This window comes from Diadema setosum, chromosome 17 (assembly GCF_964275005.1).
Source record: "Diadema setosum chromosome 17, eeDiaSeto1, whole genome shotgun sequence".
Lineage (NCBI taxonomy): Eukaryota > Metazoa > Echinodermata > Echinoidea > Diadematoida > Diadematidae > Diadema > Diadema setosum.
In genome coordinates, this window is record NC_092701.1 from 12,330,303 (window position 1) to 12,351,119 (window position 20,817).

At 38.6% G+C, this 20,817-nt stretch overlaps 1 protein-coding gene across 2 annotated transcripts in view; it reads left to right on the forward strand.

The window, feature by feature from the left end:
* Nucleotides 1-17,983, forward strand: part of LOC140240441 (axonemal dynein light chain domain-containing protein 1-like) — a 39,317-nt gene extending 21,334 nt beyond the window's left edge. For both annotated transcript variants that reach the window (XM_072320211.1, XM_072320210.1), the window contains exons 17-27: nt 1,191-1,278; nt 1,823-2,005; nt 6,859-6,910; nt 7,713-7,929; nt 9,098-9,191; nt 9,895-10,085; nt 10,691-10,967; nt 11,619-11,771; nt 12,774-12,926; nt 13,574-13,692; nt 14,359-17,983. In XM_072320211.1, coding sequence (XP_072176312.1) covers nt 1,191-1,278; nt 1,823-2,005; nt 6,859-6,910; nt 7,713-7,929; nt 9,098-9,191; nt 9,895-10,085; nt 10,691-10,967; nt 11,619-11,771; nt 12,774-12,926; nt 13,574-13,692; nt 14,359-14,842 — 2,011 coding nt within the window. In that variant the 3' untranslated portion in view covers nt 14,843-17,983. The remainder of the gene's footprint in view (nt 1-1,190; nt 1,279-1,822; nt 2,006-6,858; nt 6,911-7,712; nt 7,930-9,097; nt 9,192-9,894; nt 10,086-10,690; nt 10,968-11,618; nt 11,772-12,773; nt 12,927-13,573; nt 13,693-14,358) is intronic.
* The last annotated feature ends 2,834 nt before the right edge of the window (nt 17,984-20,817 follow it).

Sequence of the window (20,817 nt, forward strand, 5' to 3'; positions counted from 1 at the left end):
GGGTTGGAGTCTCTGCATTCAGTTTGCGTCAGTGGTCAAAGAGAAATGAGGATTTTTATACAGAATGTCAGGAATCCCTTCCCTCCAAGTTCTGTCTATTGTGTTTACACATTAACATGCAGTTCCAAGAGCGTTCAAGTGTTAAACTTGGAAGAATCAGACTCATGACATGCTTTACAACAATCCACATTTCTATAAGATGACTTTTGCATTAATTATGTTAGTGATATCTTCAAGAAATCCCTTCCAAATGAGATTCAAGATGAAATGCTTATACAATTTACATGTTTGGGTGGCTACATTGTATTTTTATGCCTCCGCAACGAAGTGGCCGGAGGCATTATGTTTTCGGGTCGTCCGTCCGTCCGTACATCCGTACGTCCGTACGTCCCGTTTTGTTTTTGTCGATATCTCAAGAACCGTGTGGTGGTTTTACATCAAACTTGGTATGAGGGTATATCCTTGTTGTTGTTTTTTTTTTTTTTACTTGATGTATGGCATGTATTACCCAATATATATTTTTGGGGAAGTTTCTTGCCAAAAGGTCAAAGGTCAAAAGGTAAAAGGTCAAGTGAAAGTGCTAAATTGCACTTTTTCCTCCATATCTCGAAAGTAACTCAAGGTATCATCATGAAACTTACATATTTATGCATGTTTAACCTAACAGTGATTCTCTTTGGAACTGTGAGGTCAAAGGTCAAAGGCCAGGTTTAGATAATGCTATTTTCCCATTTGATACTGAAATTATACTTTTTCTCAATACCTTGAAAATTACTCAATGCATAAACTCATAAAAGGGTCAATAGTCAAGTAAAAATCATCAGTTCCCCAAAAATCTGCACTCTGACATTTTAATCATTCATCCAATTGAACCTAGTTCTAGGAAAGTGAACATTCAGCACATTTGTGTCAAACCTTTCATTTTAATATTTTGCCAATTATGTTAAACTGTCATCACACATTGTCAAGACATTGTACTATAGACCTATTACGAGAACCATGCATTATGGCGGAGGCATATCAGTAGCCGTAGCGATATATCTAGTATATTTTGAAATGATTTGTCAGCATTATGGTGTATCTGATATTGTGCGCTGAGTTTTGACATGATGACAATAAAGCACGGTCATGTTGGTGAGATGGAGTTGAAGAGAAGAGTTTGACCCCCATTTTGATCTCCATACTAACAGGGCCAGCGAGAAGCTGAACACCATCCTCCAAGCCCCGAGCCTGGAGATGATCCAAGCCCTGTATGAAGACATCAGACTGTGGGAGGAGGTAAGACTTGGGAGTCTGAACACACAAGACTATACTCTGATACTAAAACCTCACTCATTCGCCATCACTGCGACTATTTGTCAGTATACTATGTGCTACTACTTTGATGAAGAGTAAAATCTTCAAAGTCAGTGAATTTGAAAAATAACAGACAAAGCTTTATTCATTTAAGAAAAAGAGAATGATTATATCTGAAGGCACCCCCACCCCCCCCCCCAAAAAAAAATGTGTATACATTAGGCCTACCTGACACAATTTGCCAGCAAGTGTCATTTTCAAGCAAAAAAAGCAGATAACAGAATATGTTTCTTGCCATGTGTATGCACAGTTCCAAAACAAAGGATATAGTTATAAATTTATTGTTGTGACTTCTTTAAATATTGTCTTGCAAAGTTTTCTTGAAGTCACATAATAAAGGCAATCCAAACCGTTTGTCCATGTCAACTACTTTCTAATTTGTATCAGTGATTATGTTGCCTTTGCTCTGAGTGTGCAACAGCGATGTAAGTGCAGAGATGACTTTTTATTTTCCTCCCTGCGACAGAATCTGAACAAAGAGGTGGAGAAGTTTGGAGGTGACACCCTCCTGGGCCACGAGGATAGCCTCTACCAGGTCAAGAAGCAGACTGACCAGTGGTCCGAGACGGCCATCCAGATCTTCAGCCGCCACATGCCCAGCGACGGCTCAGACTACCCCGAGCATGACAAGCTTGTGGAGATGAACAAGGTAGAGAATGCCTCTTGGCTGCCCAAAATCAGTTTCCAACTTGTGGCGCCATCTGTTGATAGAGTATTTTGTTTGTTTCTAGATTCACTTTTCATATTTGTATACACCACATTATATTGCATCTATAGTCCTTTACACAATATCAATTCATGGTGATGGGACTTTGTGTTTGTATACAACCATTCCTGATCATTTTCATGTGTATCCAATAGTATTGTATTTCACTGAAGCTCCTATAGTCATTATTATCATTATCATGGTTATCTGTAAATTTGGTCCTGTAAAAGCACAAAGTACTTTCGGATAGGTTTCAGTGTACACATATAAAGAGTTTATTTGCAAAAGGGGCTAGATCCACGTTTAGTACTTTGGAGAAAAATTTGGTTTGTTTGTGAGAATTTGTACACAAGTGGATGTGAATCTAATTTTGCGATAATTTCTATTCAAACGGTTGACTGGAGTTGAAATTTTTCACTGTAACTAACTCAAATGGAATGCTATGCAGTGATGCTAATAACTCAGTTTTCATCAAAAATGGATCTAGCCCCTTTTGCAAATAAACTCTTCATATAAGATAAAAGGCACCAGTGGAAGGGTGTTGATAAGGAAACACATATTTCATCATACCTTCCTAATGCTTTGGATGACTGTCGCCATCATACCCTACACCCCTCTCCTCCCCTCCCCCCCCCCCCAAAAAAAAAAATAAATAAATAAATAAATAAAAATAGCATTTGCTACTTTTCCTTTGCTTGCGAGTATTTTTTTTTTTCTTCATAAGACGAATTTTGGCTTGTTTTTAATTCTGTGGAGTCAAATCATAAGTAGTGTTGCATTAACAAACAAATAAATCTGTGTGCTTTTTTGTATGCACTAGTTTCTGGTTGGGCAAAATGCATGAAGATTCCACACCGCAAAAATTTCCACTTTTACTGACCTCATTTGCATTGTATGTCTATAATCTTTGCCCATTTTCATCTTACTGAAATCACATACAGTCAAACCTCTCTCTGCACACATTTGGTTCATGTAAAGTCACTGAAATCATTTTGACAGTTTACCAGTTTGGAATTTACTTTCCCAACCTGCTTACAGTGACCACCTCCCTTCAGTGGTCACTTTTTTTCAATTTCCCTCGATTAGCTGCAACAGACAGGTGTGGCTGTATCCCTTGTATATTGCACACATAGAGATGGACATGGAGACAAATATTATTATTTTTATTTATCAAACAAACTTATATTACTGCTACCAGGTATAGTATAGTTTTTAAATCACTTTGCAAACTCTGCCTGCTTTCATTCACATTCTATTTTGTATTATTGTTATGGCTCACGTGTAGAGCAATTTCATCTTTTACAATATTCAATCATGAATGTACATTCCTTCCATTTATCCACCTTGTCTTATATCAATTTGTTTCGTCCCGCCCCACTGCACTTACAGGTCACAGAGGTAAAAGATCTAACGTGTGTGTTGCATGCTGTACTAAATCTCTGCCATGCTGTCAGATACGAGACAGTTAAAGGGAATTAACGCTGTGTAGTGTTGGCCTGAAATTGCTCTTAACAAGACTCGTGTAATGCTTGAATACCTTTTGATATTTTCTTGATGTGGAAATCATCTTTGTCAGAGAACTTTCAATGCAGTTTGTCATTTTAAGCTCTTGTTTCTGCGTGGAATCAAGGAATATTAGTCAATTTCCTTGCAGGAAAAATTGTAACAATGTTAAAGGACAAGTTCACCTTCATAAACATAAGGATCAAGAGAATGCAGCAATATTAGTAGAACACATCAGTGAAAGTTTGAGGAAAATTGGACAATCGATGCAAAAGTTATGAATTTTTAAAATTTTTGTGTTGGAACCGCTGGATGAGGAGACTACTACAGCTTGTGAGTCATATGCGTACAACAGTATAAAGAAAATGTAAAGAAAATTCAACATATTTTCACTTTTTTTCAAATAATAAAAGAGCACTTGACTTGCCTCTTTCTAAAGGCAGGGGGAATAATATTACCCCTAACATATGTCAGTAACGAGTCAAGGGAATGTGTACTTTTATCAAAAGATGAAATTTTGTGAAATTCTCTTTATATTTTCCTTATATTGTTGTACGCATGTGACATCTAAGTTATTCATACACTGCAGTAGTCTTCTCATCCAGCGTTTACTGCACAAAAACTTCAAATATGCATAACTTTTGAACGGAATGTCCGATTTTCCTCAACTTTCAATGATGTGTTCTACTAATATTGCTACATTCTCTCAATCCTTATGTTTATGAAGGTGAACTTGTCCTTTAAATCAAACTTTGTAAATGGTAATTGATTCAAGAAAAGTCTTGATGCCATCAAAAGCATCATAATATTTGCAATTTTCTTTCATTATATGTTTCATTTCAACCATTTGTCTGACCTGATAGTGCTGTTTCAAAATATGTTTTATGCTTTAACCTTTTAGATCCTCTATATTATGCTATACGATCACACAGTTGATTAGAATTAGAAGTAATTTGATCAAAACTAGTGCATAGCTACCAACAGTTATGGTTGATGATGCTGATTTTATTTTGTTTTTATTTCATCAAAAATAAGGAAATATGTTTCTTGAAATGAAAAAATATATATTTTCTCAAATTTGATTTAGTATGCATCTGTATATATTTTTTTTTTAGTTTTTAATTCAAAACACTTTTCCCCCAGCACATTAGTATGTTTCCAGTCTATTTAACCACAAGTAATCTTACTTTGATATGAAAATCTCATTTTGCCGCTCATACTGACAAACACTTCATCCCATATATCCAATGACATGCTTTAAACATCAATGATTTGTGCTTGCTTTCCATGAATTAATCATAGCACTTGAAGAAGGTAATAATGTTCTCTTTTTGTGTGTGTGTGAAGCAAGTCACTCTTTTTTTAATGTTGCCAACGACTTCAACACTCGTTTGCAACCAGTCACTGCTCCATGCTAAACACTGTTTTGTTTTTTACTCAACCTTGATGAGTAGTTATCACCTAGCAGCATTTTGATGTGAATCCCATCACAGTCATTTGTTACATGATAAAAACCACGTCTAATTCAGAAACCATATATCAACTTCTTTTTCATCATTTTTTTTTCCTTCAAATTTTGACTAACAATTGCAGTTCCCATCTGTTTTCATGTTAGCTCTAACATGCATCTGTAACAATTTCTACACCTCTATCATTGAGATTTGAGCGTAATTAGTTTTTTTTTTTTTTTTTTCAGATGTTCCATATTGCTGTATTGACCATGTGAATGTGTGTGTGTATATTCTGATGTGTGCGTGTGTGTGTTTATATAAATATGTGTTTTAAGATGTTTGTCTTTGTGTGTGTGTGCAAATACATTGACTTGATCATCTTGCTCCGGTCATAATTGCGGGACAGCTGCTGTACCATGCCGAGAGTGAATCACCCAAAATCTACTGTTGCGAAATGCACAAATTTCTTTCTGTGACTGTGATTTCATAGCACATCACACCTTTCACCTCTGAACTGTTCATTTTCCAGATTTTTTTTTTTCTCATCATCATCAAGAAGTGGTCTGGTGTTCCTACGCATATGGGAGATCATTGTTGTGAGAAGACTCGGGGATTACATCCTCGGATTAGTTCAATTATTGTGATCCTCACGTTCACATTCTCCGATTCCCGACCTCATCTTGCAGTGAATTTTGCAATGCACATCATTAGACCAGCTGTTCTGCGTGCTTTCCTGACTTTGCAATTCTTTTTGTGTATTTTTGTTTGTTTGTTTGTTTGTTTGCTTGCTTGTTTTTTAGCATTACCATTGCAGGCTTCATCATCATGGAGAATGATAATCATGGAATGTATCACATGTCACTTCAATACAGATACAAAAAATCCATACTGTCCAACACATGGAAGTCATCATGGTGTTTCTATCCCTTGCTTATGGATTAGTTTACATAGACATTTTATTTTACAATAGCTAGTCCACATTTTAAAATCATTATCTCATGAAATATTGGAAATGTGAATGATGAGAAGGGCATATATGGAACATCTTCAAGGCTATCACATAGTAAGGAGAGTCTGAAATCATATCACATCCTGTCTGGATTGTTTATTGTACTGAATAATGTGTCATAGCATGACAAAGACAGAAGACAGTACAAGATACAGGATAATACAAAATATTGGCCATCCGTACTGAACAGTAACATCTTATGCTAGCAAAGGATTCATTCTTTTTGTTTTGGGGTGTTTTTTTTTACAAACACAAAGTGACAAATCTCACACTGGGACTCGATATAGTACATTCATAAAGCAAAAAGACTACATAAAAACAACCTATATCTACAGTATTTCTAGTCAGAGGCTAACATTTGAAGTAAGAGATGTACAGGGAGCTAGATCTGAAGGTAAGTTTGGACACAGAATTGATCGTTGCTGTGATTTCCATTTTCATTTTGAAAATATGATGTGGGGAAAGTTTGATATTTCAGCCAAACAGGGTCTGGGTTGGTTTGTTCAAATAAAATTATGCAAATTATTAAAGAAAAAAAAAGAAGGGAGCTGAATAGAGTTTCTCAACACTTGTTTACAAGAAAATGGTGACTTTAATGAACTGCAGGAATGGAAAGCACAGGCAATAAATTAAGAATACGAGTAACTGAGAATGAATTTGGAAAGGATATCTAAGTGATGGTGAGCTTCTTTATCCATTTACGTATACCTGAAGGGCATAGAGTACACCAAGTAATTACCATGCATTATCTGACCAAGTATACATTGCCTAGTCTTTGAAATGCAATTAACACCTTCTTAATTCCTCCTTATTTCCATCTGTGTGACAATTAGATTTGTGAAACTCTGGCCAAGCAGTACCACATCAGAGTGAATGGGGAGAATGGTAAGAACATCTCACACCTTTTTTTGTGTGTGTTTACTTTGTTTCAAAATGATATGAAATGTCTAAGTTAGTCAGCCATTCCTCAGTGACTAGATGATTGGGAAGTTTCATGTACTATGTATCACACGTTGATTCAGTATTTACAAAGTATGGCCATCTACAGATTGGAGTTGTGGATGATTAATTTGGAGAAGAAGACATACTACTACAGTTCATCTGCACCACAGCTGTAGTACTGGTACTCATTGTAATGTCGACATCATTGACTGTATGTAGGCATTGCTTGAGTCGCTTAATTTCTTTGCATGTCTGTGAATTGTGAATGCAGCCCAAATACTGTAAAAGTGGATATTTTCGCGCGATTAATTTTTCGCACTCGGCCGGGCAAGAAGAGTTTCGCGTGTTTTGAATTCCCCGGAATCAAGACAGCAACTACTGGAACACACGGCAAGCAAAAATATTCTCATGCTTTTGTTTTCGCGCCAGTTTCTGGTTGCGCGAAATGCACGAAAATTTCCACTTTTACAGTACGATATTCCAACTGTGCTTGTGCAGAATTGAGTAAATCTGGCATATTACAGTGTGAAAAGGAATGCAAAAAAAAAAAGTTTTCCTTGGTCAAAAATTATGTAGATTTTCAAATCCCTCATCATGTGTGCATGCAGCAAAGTCTTAGCATGATAGCATTTGTTTGTTGGCCATATGGTGTCGTTTGATGTCAGTTGATTCCCTGCACTGTTCTTGCGCAAGTGCTTGCATGAGATGACAGTTTGGCTCGGGCCAATTTTACTTCAATTCCCAGGTACGGCCAAGGGCTTTATCCAGATCGCCAACGCCCTGGAGAGCTGGGACACCAAGCTGAACAGCATCCTGAACGGGGGCGCCATGCCCATGGAGGCAGAGTGGCTGCGCCTCTATGAGCTTTTCTCCGAGTGGGTGGCCACCATTAACGAGGTGGAGCAGTGCATCGGGACGGAGCAGGCCGAGGATGACAGGGCAGAGGGGAAGCCTTTCAATCCGTAAGTGACAGTGCCGAATTTTACCCCCTTCCTCCTGCAATCTCTTAAAACAGAAATATTTGCTTCATGAAACTTTCGCGAAATGGATGTGGTGTCCTTTTTTATGGCATGAAACTTTCACGGATTGGCTACTCACATTCAATGCATTATGTAGACAAAACCTTTTGCATGTATTTTACTTTTGTGAATCTTGGCTCCTTGCAATATTTGTGAAAGTTTCTGGTTTTACAGCACTTAGCAATTTTAATTTTCTATGAATGAAGACTTCCTGACAATTTCATGAGTTGTTGAATTCACGATCGTGGAGGACAGTTACAAATGGAGAAATGTACTCGTGTATGTCACATTCATGTCAGGATCAGAAGTACGTTACTCTGGGTAATAGTTTCTTGTGTTGTAAAATTTGCGAAAAGCTCATGACTCACAAAATTCATGCAAATAAAAACCTCATGAATTATATATGGTAGGCCTATACAGTAACAGGATGTTCCTTGAAAGAAAAAGAACATTCATGCAGGGCAGAGGAAGATATGCTGTAAGAAATTGTCATTTCTCGCCCTCTGTGTCTTTAAAGGCATCATTCACCATTTGAAGATGAAATAAAAACCCAACTTAAGTGCTTCAAAATGGTTCTAAAATATGAGTTAGGGATAGAAACAACCAATGCAAAGATGGTAATCAGTATAATAAATGTTAAGTATTGTTCAATAAACCATCTACAGCTACGATTTATTGAGATGAATAGTGATATCTCCTTATATTTGGGGGCTCTATTGCAAGATTTTCATATGGTAGGATGTTTTGTGATACAACTGACCTACACATATGCATCAAATGTGATAACTCGAACATTTTCAAATCACTGCTCCCAACGATACACAGTACCTTTAAGATTGCAACTATCTTCTGTTGATTAAAACTTTTTCTTTGAAATCTTTGAAGTAGACACGGATGCTGTATGATGTGTGTCACTCTTATGCTATCTGTTGATTAAAACTTTTTCTTTGAGCAGTGTAAGTAAACGTTGATGGTTTCAAAATCTCAACAGAAGTAATCATGGTGGTTTCAAAATCTCCACAGAACTACTGTAGGGTAGGCCTATGGATGGTGTCAAAATTGTCACAGATTCACTGTAAGTTGTCATGGATGATTTCAAAACCTCTCACAGAGTTGAACAAACGGAGGTGTTCCGCCTGGCCCAAAAGTGGGTGTCCAGCACCATTAACGGCATCGACAGCCAGGACTCCAAGCTTCTGGAACAGGTGAGAGCAAACTTTATGAACTCATCCAGACATGGAATCAACACCTAGTACAAAGGTGTAGCTACAGATAGCACAGAGAGTAGAAAGAGGAGATCTGTATCTGAAGTAAACACTCAGAAAAAGCTTCTCATTAAATTCTTCACTAACTCTTAAAGTAATAGACCTACAAGCTTGCAACCAGTACTCACCCATGTTCAAGTTTGTATTGCAACTTGTTACCGCCCACTCTCAAAACCACTGTGTCAAACTACTGTTCCATTTGTGTATTATAAATTTGTTTTTCAGCTGTGATGGGAGTTAGCAAAGAAATACCTTTTTTTTTTTTCTTTTTGTATTTGCGTGGCTGGTCATTGAGTAATCTTCGTCAAGACTTCTCAAAGTGTACCCCAAACATCAAATTTCTAAATTTCATCTTAAGAAAGTAATTTTTGTCATAACTAGCCTTCCCATTTTAACAAACACGGCTGTAATGAAAATCTTGTTACAGCGAAGGAAAAATTCAGGTCCTAGAATGATTATCTATGTATCTTCGTATACTTTGTGTTTGGCTATAATGAAACCTTGATATAGGCTCTAACTAAAGATAACTGCCAGTCCCAAGAACTTTGTTTTAGCGAGAGTCACCTGTAACAGAAAAACAAGAAGAAGAAGAGGGAAAGAAAAGGAAAGTCAACATTTTTCCCTTGGTCCTTTCTTGTGCCAGGTCTCAGTCCTCCACGCAGACATGGTCCACTGGATGATCCAGGTTCTTCTCCGGCTGGCTCCCAACCCTGTGGACAGCCCACAGGAGGCCATTGATGCCTGCATGGCGGCCGCCTGGTCCCTGGGCAAGATCCAGGAGAAAGCTGTCACCCTGTTTGACCGCATCACCGCCTTTTCTAACTACATCACAAGGTACAGCATCACTTACACTTTGCTGAATTTGCGTGCTTCTTTATTTCCTCAACACCCAAGAAGATAGATTGTTGTTGCACTTCAGTAATTACCACTGTTTTTAGATCCATGAAACACAGTGTTTTGCAATAAGTAACACATGAACTTCACTGCAAAGAGAATTCATGATTGAGTTTTACACGTAACACTATACAATCTAATCTGTCACATATGATTCTGGAAGCAAGGCGGATCACATGACCAGTCGCTCAACTCAGCACTGCACACTATGCAATCAGACCTCACAGCTAGGTTTACAACTGTACTGACGTCAGTACGTATACTGTAGTGTCATTGGCTTAAAATCCATGATTGGTTGTGAAAATTCAACCTGACAAATCTTCATGACTGGCATTGTGACCCAGTTGCACGACCTAGAAACTGGCAAGGCTGGTGATGTCACACTGTGGGTCGCTAGGTTGTATGACTCGTGAATTATCATGGCAAAGTCATGAAGTGTGCGGTGGACTTTCAACATACAGACAGAAAGATATGCAATGCCAGTGTGAAGGTTTTGGTGATTGACCTCCCAATGTAACCATGGGTGTCCCTCTCCAACACACCAGCTGTTGCTCCAGCATCGTCTCTGCTGAGATGCAGCGCAAGCAGGACGAGGGGGAGGCGGACGCGGACCACGAGTACCGCGAGCTGAAGAAGATCAAGACGGAGTGCAGCGAGTGGATCCACATGGCCACCATCCTCATGGACGAGCTGCGCAGCGTGGAGCTGGCCCGGCTGGGCGCGGAGGACCTCCCCACCCCACTGGCTGCCAGGGGCGCTGAAGGCTCCGGTCAGGAGAGCCAGACACCGGGCTTCACCCCGGGGCCGCAGGACAGGGGCGAGGTGGGTGTGGGGCTTGGAAGTACAGGGATTGTGGTTCACCTGTGTGGTTGAAAAGTATGTGTTTTGGCGTGATCGGGAATGGCTGTAGATCTGTGGAGATGCACCTTTCCATTTGTGATTTGCATGTTATGTTGTATCTCCTGATCCTCTTCTGTTCATTGCTTTGCTTCCTTCCTCTTTCTGTATTCACAAAGCACATAGGCACTACTCCTTGGGCGATATGCCCTATACTTTATAGGAATGGTTTTTTTTTCTTCTTAATGGACAGTATGAATGCATTTTGTCCCAAAAACCAGATCTATTGTGAAATAAAGATAGGGTATGATCCAAGTCATCAGCATTGACACCGTTCCTGTTCATAATTTTTGTCAATATAAGAAAGAGATACATGAATTGATCATATCAATAGCAATGACGATAATGATGATTACAGTATCTATGTATGTACTTGAGTGTCTTCTGTGTGTCTTTGATGATATCTCATACATGCATGATACATGAAAGATTTGATTTTGGGCGTGTGTATGACTTTTCTCTATGAGTTTTTGGATCCCCATGTGCGTCGTTCCTCTGTATTGATATCAAAGCAAAAATCTCATCCACTAATCCCCCTCCCCTCTTCACCAACCCTACCCTCCTTCACTCAAACAGCTTGTTGGAGGGGATGAGACCCCCACTACCATGGCCACCCAGCCCCCTGGAACTGCCCAGACCACCGGCAGCCAGCGTCTGGACACACCCAAGACTGCCGCAGTTGCTGCACCCCTGGCCGCCCCTCAACGGCCACCCACCGCCCCTCAAATGGTGAGTCTCCTTGTCCCTTCATCCATGCCATCAAATTTGCATGCTATGTTTAAAATTCTTGCTATTACAAGAACATGGCGTTCTGTATCATGTATTTCTCAATTGTCAGCCGCCGCATATGCATGCTTTTAGAAATGCTGCGCTCAAGAATTTTCAGCCAAATTTTTCTGTGCAAAAAGTCCTCACTGTTGTGTTGCTGTCTCAGTTTAGTCAAAGATGTTGCCATTTATCATTTTTAGCAGTATCCTTATTCTTCCTCACATTCTTGCATCCTCCCTCGCATTCCTTGGCCTCAATTACAAAACTAAAACATTGTTTTTAGAAGGGCTCAAAAATCATCTTCAACCAATTTGATTTTGCTTGCAATATATCAAAAGGGTCTACCAAGGAATTTGTCTAGCTGACATCTATACCAGGATAATGAGGGATTTTTCTCTTTTTTCTTTTCATTTTTTATTTCATTTTATTTTATTTTATTTTTTTTTTTTTAAAGGGGGGAGTATTTTGATGAGATCAAGTGTGAAATTATAAAAAAAAAAAATTGGTGTTCCCCCCATTCAGTAGTGGGTTGGCAGAATGTTGCTGGTATGTGATGACCGAAGTGTGCCCTGGCAGTAGTATTGAATCGCATGCAGCTAACAAGCTGCGCATGCGATTCACTCTTTGCGTGATGGATTCTGCCATGGCCCGATATCTTGCAATCGATTTCAAAACATCATGTAGCAAACACGTTTGGGAATGCTCTGAGATTGCAGGACTTCGGACGTGTTGTACATGTTGGCGCAATATTTCACATTTTCATCATTACCCAACTGAAACTATGGTATCACTGCGTTGCTTTACACATTTCTTATACCTATGTCTCCATTTTAAAGCAAAAATTGACAGTTTGACATGGTCATATGGAAAGTGTGTGTTACCTTTAAACTTTAATTTATTTCTCAATATGTTGATAGTTTGAAGACATTGTCATTGCACTCTTCTGATTTTGCACATCCACAGCCCCCGTCCACTGCCAACAGCCAGCGGTCAGTGCTGCCTGGCTCAGCGCCCAGTGCCGAGGACCAGGTGGACATGAGTGAGATGCAAGTCCTGGGCTTTGATCAGAACGTGTGGACCCAGAGCCTGGAGGAAACCAAGGAGGATCCACCAAAGGTAGACATATGAGCCCTTTCTGACCCAACCCCCCACCCCCATCCTCGAAATGGCACATAGATGCCAAGCTATGATATGCCTGAAGTTTGCCATTAAGGAAGAGAACTAGACCTATGCAAAAGAGCTGGGGAAAACTCTTTGTTTAAAAAAATTATTGCTGTAACCTTGGTGGAAGTGAGATTTACAGGTCAAGTGTACCATAGGTCTTTGTGCAGTGAGTCTATCAAAAATCTAGGAGTATAAATTGACTTGGTGTAGATGTCCTACAAGCCGATTGTAAAGCAGCTATCTGAATGTGGTTTAGATTTATAGAATTGAGCAATTGACCAGAGTGTTGCAAGTACTCAGCTATAGTATTCAGTGTATAGCCTTTTGTTTCTTTCTTCCTAAACATGCATTACCTGGGTAGTTTTATAGTCGTTTTCAAGAGACAAATGATGCAGTAGAATTAGCCATAATTTTCAATAACATTCTCCACCTCTTTTTCTCCATGTGATATTCGTCATGAAAACAAATCCAACAACTTTAAAAAGAGATGTTGTTATATCTATGCTGTGTAATCCATTGTAGGCAATGTCATAGATTTTCAACGTAACAGGTCTTGTCCAAACTTACTGTTTTCATCCATCCATACCTCCCCACCCCAGACGGCATCCGTGGAGCCGAGTCCTGTCAAACAGGTCCTTGATACTGCTTCCAAGACTCCCGACACATCCAAGGCCTACGAGGCCCTTACTGCAGTCAAGAGCCTCCAGCAGCAGCTACTGTAAGCATCATTCTCCTTTCTTATTTTGTTTTTGGAAGACACAATACAGCACAATTTTCCATTAAGAATGTGGTAGCATTCATCCCTGATGACTGTATGAGTGTGATGGTGTACTATCCAAACTGTTTGAGTCATGGAAATGAATGGTCAATGTATACATATGGACCAGCCATGCTGATAAATGTTTCAGAGAAAGAGTTCATTTTTAAGTCTCCTGATATATTGTTAAGAAACATGATGGCCTATATTTGCAAAGGTTGTTTTAAATCAAAACCATGATATAGATTTAGTCCATGGCCTAAAACATGCATAAAATAGGCATAACTTTTGCACACAAGTATCAATGCATGGTTATTATGAAGTCCATGGACTAAAACAAGCATGAAATAGGCATACCTTTCAAACAAGTATTAATGCACGGTTATTGCACGGTTATTACGAATGTTGGATGTCTGTTGGCTTATACAATCTGCTATGCACATTTACGCAGAACAAATGTGCATAAGCCATGGACTAAATTTCAATAACAAGTCTGAATTTTGGCTGATGTGTCTCTATTTACAAATATTTCTCCTTTTATTTTTTTTGCCAGTGAAAAGTGTTGTTTGGGTAAGAATTGAAGAGGAGAAAGTGATTTGTTTGTACTTTTTTATCTATGTCTTGTAGTGCTACAGAGGAAAGAGCATCAACAGCTGAAGAAAAAGTTCATGAGCTTGAGGATCAGCTGAAGAACACACTTGAGCGACTCCGTGCACTGGAGCGCAAGAGTGCCACTCCCGGTCCCGGACTCATTAGCACCACGCCCAGGGTCAACACATCCACCTCGGCAGAACCACCCAAGACCGGTGGTCAACCGCAGGATGACCGGGCCACTACGACCATTGCCGGGTCCACCCTGGCATCTCCGGCTGAGACTCCCATGACTGGCATGACCAAGGGAACCATTGGGGCTGCCTCTACACCCCCAGCTCGCCCCGGAGCGCCAAGCCCTGGAGGGGGTGGTGGAGGACCCCTGCCCACCCCGACCATTACCCCATCGCCCCCACCAACCCCAGGCAGGAAGACATCGCAGTCAAACGCTTCAGTGTCAAGGCCATCCTCAAGGACAGGGTTGAGCTCAAGGGGTTCGGCAAAATCCAAGAAGAAGTGAAATCTGGGCAACTAAACAATAAGAAGCATGCTCTTCTCTACATGATCAATACCCCACAGAACTACCAGCCAAAATATCACAATGCTGACATATTGCTGGCTAGCTCATTTCCTTTGTTGACAAACTGACTATCTAATGGACCGAAACACTGGGTGATACTATTAGCATCACGAATTGGAAGAGATCTACTTTCACTATGGAGTGAAAAATAAAAGGTGGTTATTTTTTTGTTCAGTGCTTCAACAATGCATCCACCTCTTGAAGCTAGGCAGTCTAGAGAAGAAAAAAAAATGAACAAATTTTGTTTACCCTCTAAGTTTCTCTTATGTCAACAAAACAAATAATGGTGTGGTATTAAATTGTGTGATCAAAAGTGAGTGTTGTGACCAAACACAATTTATCAAGTGCCTATGTACTACTCTGAAATGCAATCCCTTTAATACTCTTTTTTAACATTCCCTCCACTCATATGCACCTTGAAGATAATTAATCTCCGTCTCTCAGTGTGGATGTCTTGTATAAAAAAAAGTCCACATCCGTGTTCACCAAAAATATGAACAGATTAAAGTGATTGAAATTTCTTTCAAGTTGTTTATCTAACACATAGCTGGAGAAACCAGAGTACAGTGTACCTTGTGACATCCTTGTTCAACAAGAGAAGGAATGCTTACCTACAGAATTGAAGTAAGTTGCACTGTTTGTGTTTAACCCTTTTGTGTGCTTTGAGTGCCAATGGCACTGAAATCCCTGTAACGTTGTACACACTGTCCAAAGTTCCAGGCACAATTAGAGTTTAATGTGTATGTGTTGTCCATGTGATCTTACGTATATAGACATGCTTTAAGTAAATTGTTTACAGAGTATATGATGAGACCAATCATATTATAGGAAATTATAAGGTGTTTTTTTTTTTCAGAGATTTAGACCAGTAAACATGAGGGAGGGGATTTATACCCTCTACCTGTTAATATCATATCAATTTACATCGTAGAATCAAAGATGACACTTTGATGTAAGTCGTGTGACTTGAAGTTAGTGGTACAGTAATGTCACATTTTTGTTTACCTCTGTAATGTCAGCTGATATTCATGTACTTAAGCTGTCTTTGAAAAGCAACTAGAGTTGAATTTAATTAGGAAATACAGAGCTGTCATGTTAAAATGAACAACGCATATATACAATTTGCCATAAATGACTACTCAAATGACAGGGCAAAAGTTGTATTGTAATCATAAATGTCAGTTGTAGCAGTTACAATGTAACTTGAGCAGACTTAGAATTGAAGGGGTCGGTGCAGTACAGTGCTAACCCAACACAATAGTCTTTTTGAGATAATCGCTGTTGAATGTTTGGAAAGTCCATACATCGTACATTAATAAAACATGAATGCATGCATTTTTTACCATCTTATTGGTTGAATTCAAATATGATACTTTCACGGAGGTTAGAGTAAAGAATAAGGATTATGAAAATGCATGTAACTCAATTTTGACAAAAGTGTGGGTTAGCACTATATTGCACCGACCCCTTCAATTGATAAACTGATATAGCTAAGACTATTATTATGAATGTTTGTGAGCTGCTTCATTTTGTCATAGAAGTATGCAAAGATTTTGTAGGAAAAGAAAAAGTGACACCTTGATTTTTAAGTGCATCTTAACTTGCCAATTTCTTTCAGATACTTAAATTATGTATCAATGTGAGTAAGGGATATATTGATAGCAGTAGTGACATCTACAAAGATAAGTCGTGAAAGTTTTAGGTGGTGGCGAGATAGTATAAGAATGTTGTCAGAGGTTTTCGTCATTTGGAAAAAGAAAAAATCTGTTGGAAATTTGGACAAAATATTTAAGCATTCAGTTTGTATACTTGATGTAGTTCTGTAATGACATGCATATTCACCTGTACAGTGTGTATATCCAGTTTGTAAGCACAAGTTATATCAAGATTGTGTTTGCATGTAGTTTGTGTGGATGTGACGTAGGGAGACTCGGTGATATCAGAACTTAAAGCACCAACATCTGGCTCATAGACTATTCTCATAGGGAGTCATTATGCAGCCATTGTACGGTCTCGATACGCTTCTATAGGGCATGTGGTCACTCACATCTGCCACACCATCCTTAGTTAGAAATCATAAATGGTGTCTCTATGCACTCCGCAGCTCAGCTGAACAAACCTTTGCCCAAATTGTGGATGATGTAATGTGTGAATGATTGTGATGCTTGCATATTCTTGTTTTTCATCGTTTCAACCAGTGACCAAGCAGCTTATTGAAGAACCACCAAGTTGTGTACACTGTACTCACTTCTACAGCAAGTGTTCTTAATTAGTATAGTGAAAATGATGAAGTCTTTCAGTGTATTGTTAGTGAGGAGACATAGCATTCATTTAGCATGGTAAATGGGAAAAGACAGTGTGAGTTTCCCAACTGTGCAGAGACAAATCTTTGTTAAACTCTGGTCGTGTCATTTGTATTTGCGTTAACACATCACTAGTATTTCCAGATGCTTTCAGTATGTCTGATCTGATATTTGAGATTTGTAAGCTTGCATTTCATCCTTTCTTCTATGAAAGCAATTACAACATGATTTTATGCAATTTGAGAGTCTGTGGCTATGTGTTTGGAGGTGAGGAGATTTATATGGAAAGCCACGATGTTGATTTCTGTCACCAAAAAAAAAAAAATTAGCACCTACAAAAGATTTGTGCACAAGTGCCTGATGAACGTCCATAGTCCACCTCCTTGGTGTAGTAAGAGATACAACGCTGTTACATGACCATCTCGTATGTTAACATTTGGCTATGCAAGAAACTAAAGTTCTATGCAATGATTTTGAGCTTCATCCGATTCCCAACATGGAGTACAGACAGGGATTGCGAGGGAAGTATGTTGATACATGTGTGGACTGATGATAGCTCACACTTCCACTCACAAAATCCATCCATTTTATGCATTTATCTTTCTATCTCATCTCATTGCATATGAATTTCAAAGGAATGTGAAGATCCATCCATTCTTTCTATGTAATTTGTCTTATCATCTATGGTTAAAGGGGGTGGTATAGTTTTGGTTGAGATGGGGCTTCTGGTTTCAACTTTTTATGCCTCCGCCACGAAGTGGTGCCGGAGGCATTATGTTTTCAGGTTGTCCGTCCGTCCGTACGTACGTCCGTACGTCCGTACGTACGTCCGTACGTACGTCGTAACTCAAAACTGGATGAAGCAGCTTTCACCAAACTTGGTCCAAGGATGATGTATGATGGGACAATTAGTTGAGTAGATTCTAGTGACATTGACAAGAGGTCAAAGGTCAAAAGATCAAGGTCAAATGCTAAAAATGTTGCTATTTCCCCCATATCTATGCAATGCCCGCAGTTATTTTCTTGAAACTTAGTGTAGACATGTACTACTGCGTAAGGATTCTCCAGAGAGAGTTTCATGTCATAAGGTCAAAGGTCAAAAGGTCAAAGGTTAGGTGAAAATGTTGCAATATCACTTTTCTCGCAAATGGTTCAATGTATCTTCATGGAGCATGGTACATATGCATGTACTGACTGGCAGGGATTATCTAGGGAATTTAGGTGTCATGGGTCAATAGTCAGGGGTTCAAAGGTCAAGGTCAACTCCTCAAAATGTTACTACTGTATTTCCCTCATACATGCATACTAGTATATGCAATGATTGCATTATTAGTTTCAAAAGTGTTTAATATATGTACATGTATTACTTGATGGAGATTCTCTTGGAAATTTCCAGCCAGAAGGTCAAAGGTCAGGTTTAAATGAAAAAAAAATATTTTGTACTGTAATTACACTCTTTCTTCATACCTTGAAAATTATACTCAATGCATAAACTTATAATAAGGTCAGTCAGAAGTCAAGTAAAAATTTTCAATTCCCCAAATATGTGTACCTGCACTCTTTAATAGACAATTATAGCAAACCCAGTTCGTGGAAAGTGAACATTCAAAATATTTCTGACAAACCTGTTATTTCGATATTTTGCCAGTTATGTGAAACTGTCATCACACATTGTCAAGACATTGTACTATACACCTATTGGGAGAATCATGCATTATGGCGGAGGCATCAGTCGCCGTAGCGACATTTCTAGTTTTTAATGAGATGTAGAGAAGCATACAATTTTAAGAGGAATTCAAAGTGTATTTTTTTATATTTTTTTTTTATGAAATTGGTTTTGAAATGGCCGAAATATCTAAAAACAAAGAGGTCCTATTAACACAAGGTGGAACCCAATTGTATGCTGTTTAATACTTCGAAAGTGGTTTCAAATTATCACACAAAAAGTTAAAATCTGAATTCCCCCATCTCAACCAAAACTGTGTCATCCCTTTAACAAGAAAATCTGTAACTAGAGTATCATAAAATGTAAAGAAGTTCTGCAAGTATACAGGGAATCCTCATTAAAACAAACTTCACGTAATTGAGGGAACTCTGAAATTTCCTCGTTATAAGGGGTATCTCATTATAACTGGGGTAGGAAATAAAAAGATATAAAAGGAATGAGACTTGCAAAATTACCTGGTTATATCGGGCATCTCACTTTTAGACCTCATGATGAATAGGTTCACCTCTCCCAGGAAGTTATTCTTTTTTAGTTCACCCATTCTTGTGAACTCTTGTCATTGGTCTCAAGAGCATCTTACAGTTGGCAAGGATTGGGAAAATATGTGAGAAGGGAAAGTTATTGAATGTTTTGAGGTCCTGAAAATTAACTTAATCATTGCTCCTTTGAGTGTACTAATTCAGTGCTTTGCTTCTGTGTACATAGAAGAAAATGTTGTTTTCCAGAGCCAAGTATGTGCCTGCTTCTTATACCTTTTTCCCTTAACTCAGTGTGGATCTAGTCTTTCAGTATAGGTCTGTCACATGATTATTATCCTTTGTCAACCCTTCTTGTTGAAGCAGAGGTCAGAACAACTGGGACAGAAACATAAGCTTTTCACTGTCAAGACAAAATTGGAACAGTAAAGTCTTTATGCCTTCTGGCAACTTGGCTAGTATTTAGTATGTCAGCAACTTCTGCAGTTTGCAACCTTTCGCATTGTCCCTACTGTCACTGATTTTATTCCACATTTGTTTTTGCCATCTCTTCAACCCCCCCCCCCCCTGTTTTATATATTACTTATCCGTTATAGGGTTTATTGTCAAGTAAATATATGCACTCCTATTGTACATTGTGTGGAGGCATGAGAATGTATAGAATTTATTTATTTGCCACATTGTATTTCTCTAAAACGACATGTCGTATGTACATAGTATAGACATAGTGATATGTGAAATAAACAATAGTTGTGTGGAGATCTCTCTTTGTACGTGTTCACATTCTTCCATCTAGTGTTGATAAAGTTGCATTCTGTGTGTGACGTCTCTACAAATTTCATGTAAATGTTTGCAAGCCTGAATTATTTATTCTTTCTGCCTGGAACTTCGTCAAGTGCTGCCATTGGTGTGCAGATGAATTGTACAAGATCTCCTAATTTTGACATCAAACCACACACTCACACACATACACACACACACACACACACACACACACACACACACACACACACACACTTTCTTCCACAATTTTGGTGTCCAAGAATGTTCCTAAAATGAAAACTGTCCAGTTTTTACAAAAAATGTTAGTGTGTCATTTCAATTCAACCAATTTTTTGTTAAAACCTCAAATTGCATGGAGCTCAGTTACTACATTTTCACAGCCATCTTTTGCAAAACTTGTGTATGTGGTAGCTGCTTTCATGGCCCCTCTCTAATGCGCTTGTAGGAAAAGGAGGCAAATTAGTAATATGTATTACTGGAAGTGAAAAGCTTCAAATCAAGTGAACTGAATAATAACAAATGAAGGATGTTAATGTTAAGCAACATTGTAACAGTTATATTTTGTAATAAATATTCCAAGTTAAATGACTTGGAATATTCATTATCAAATAAATCATACAAAGGCAT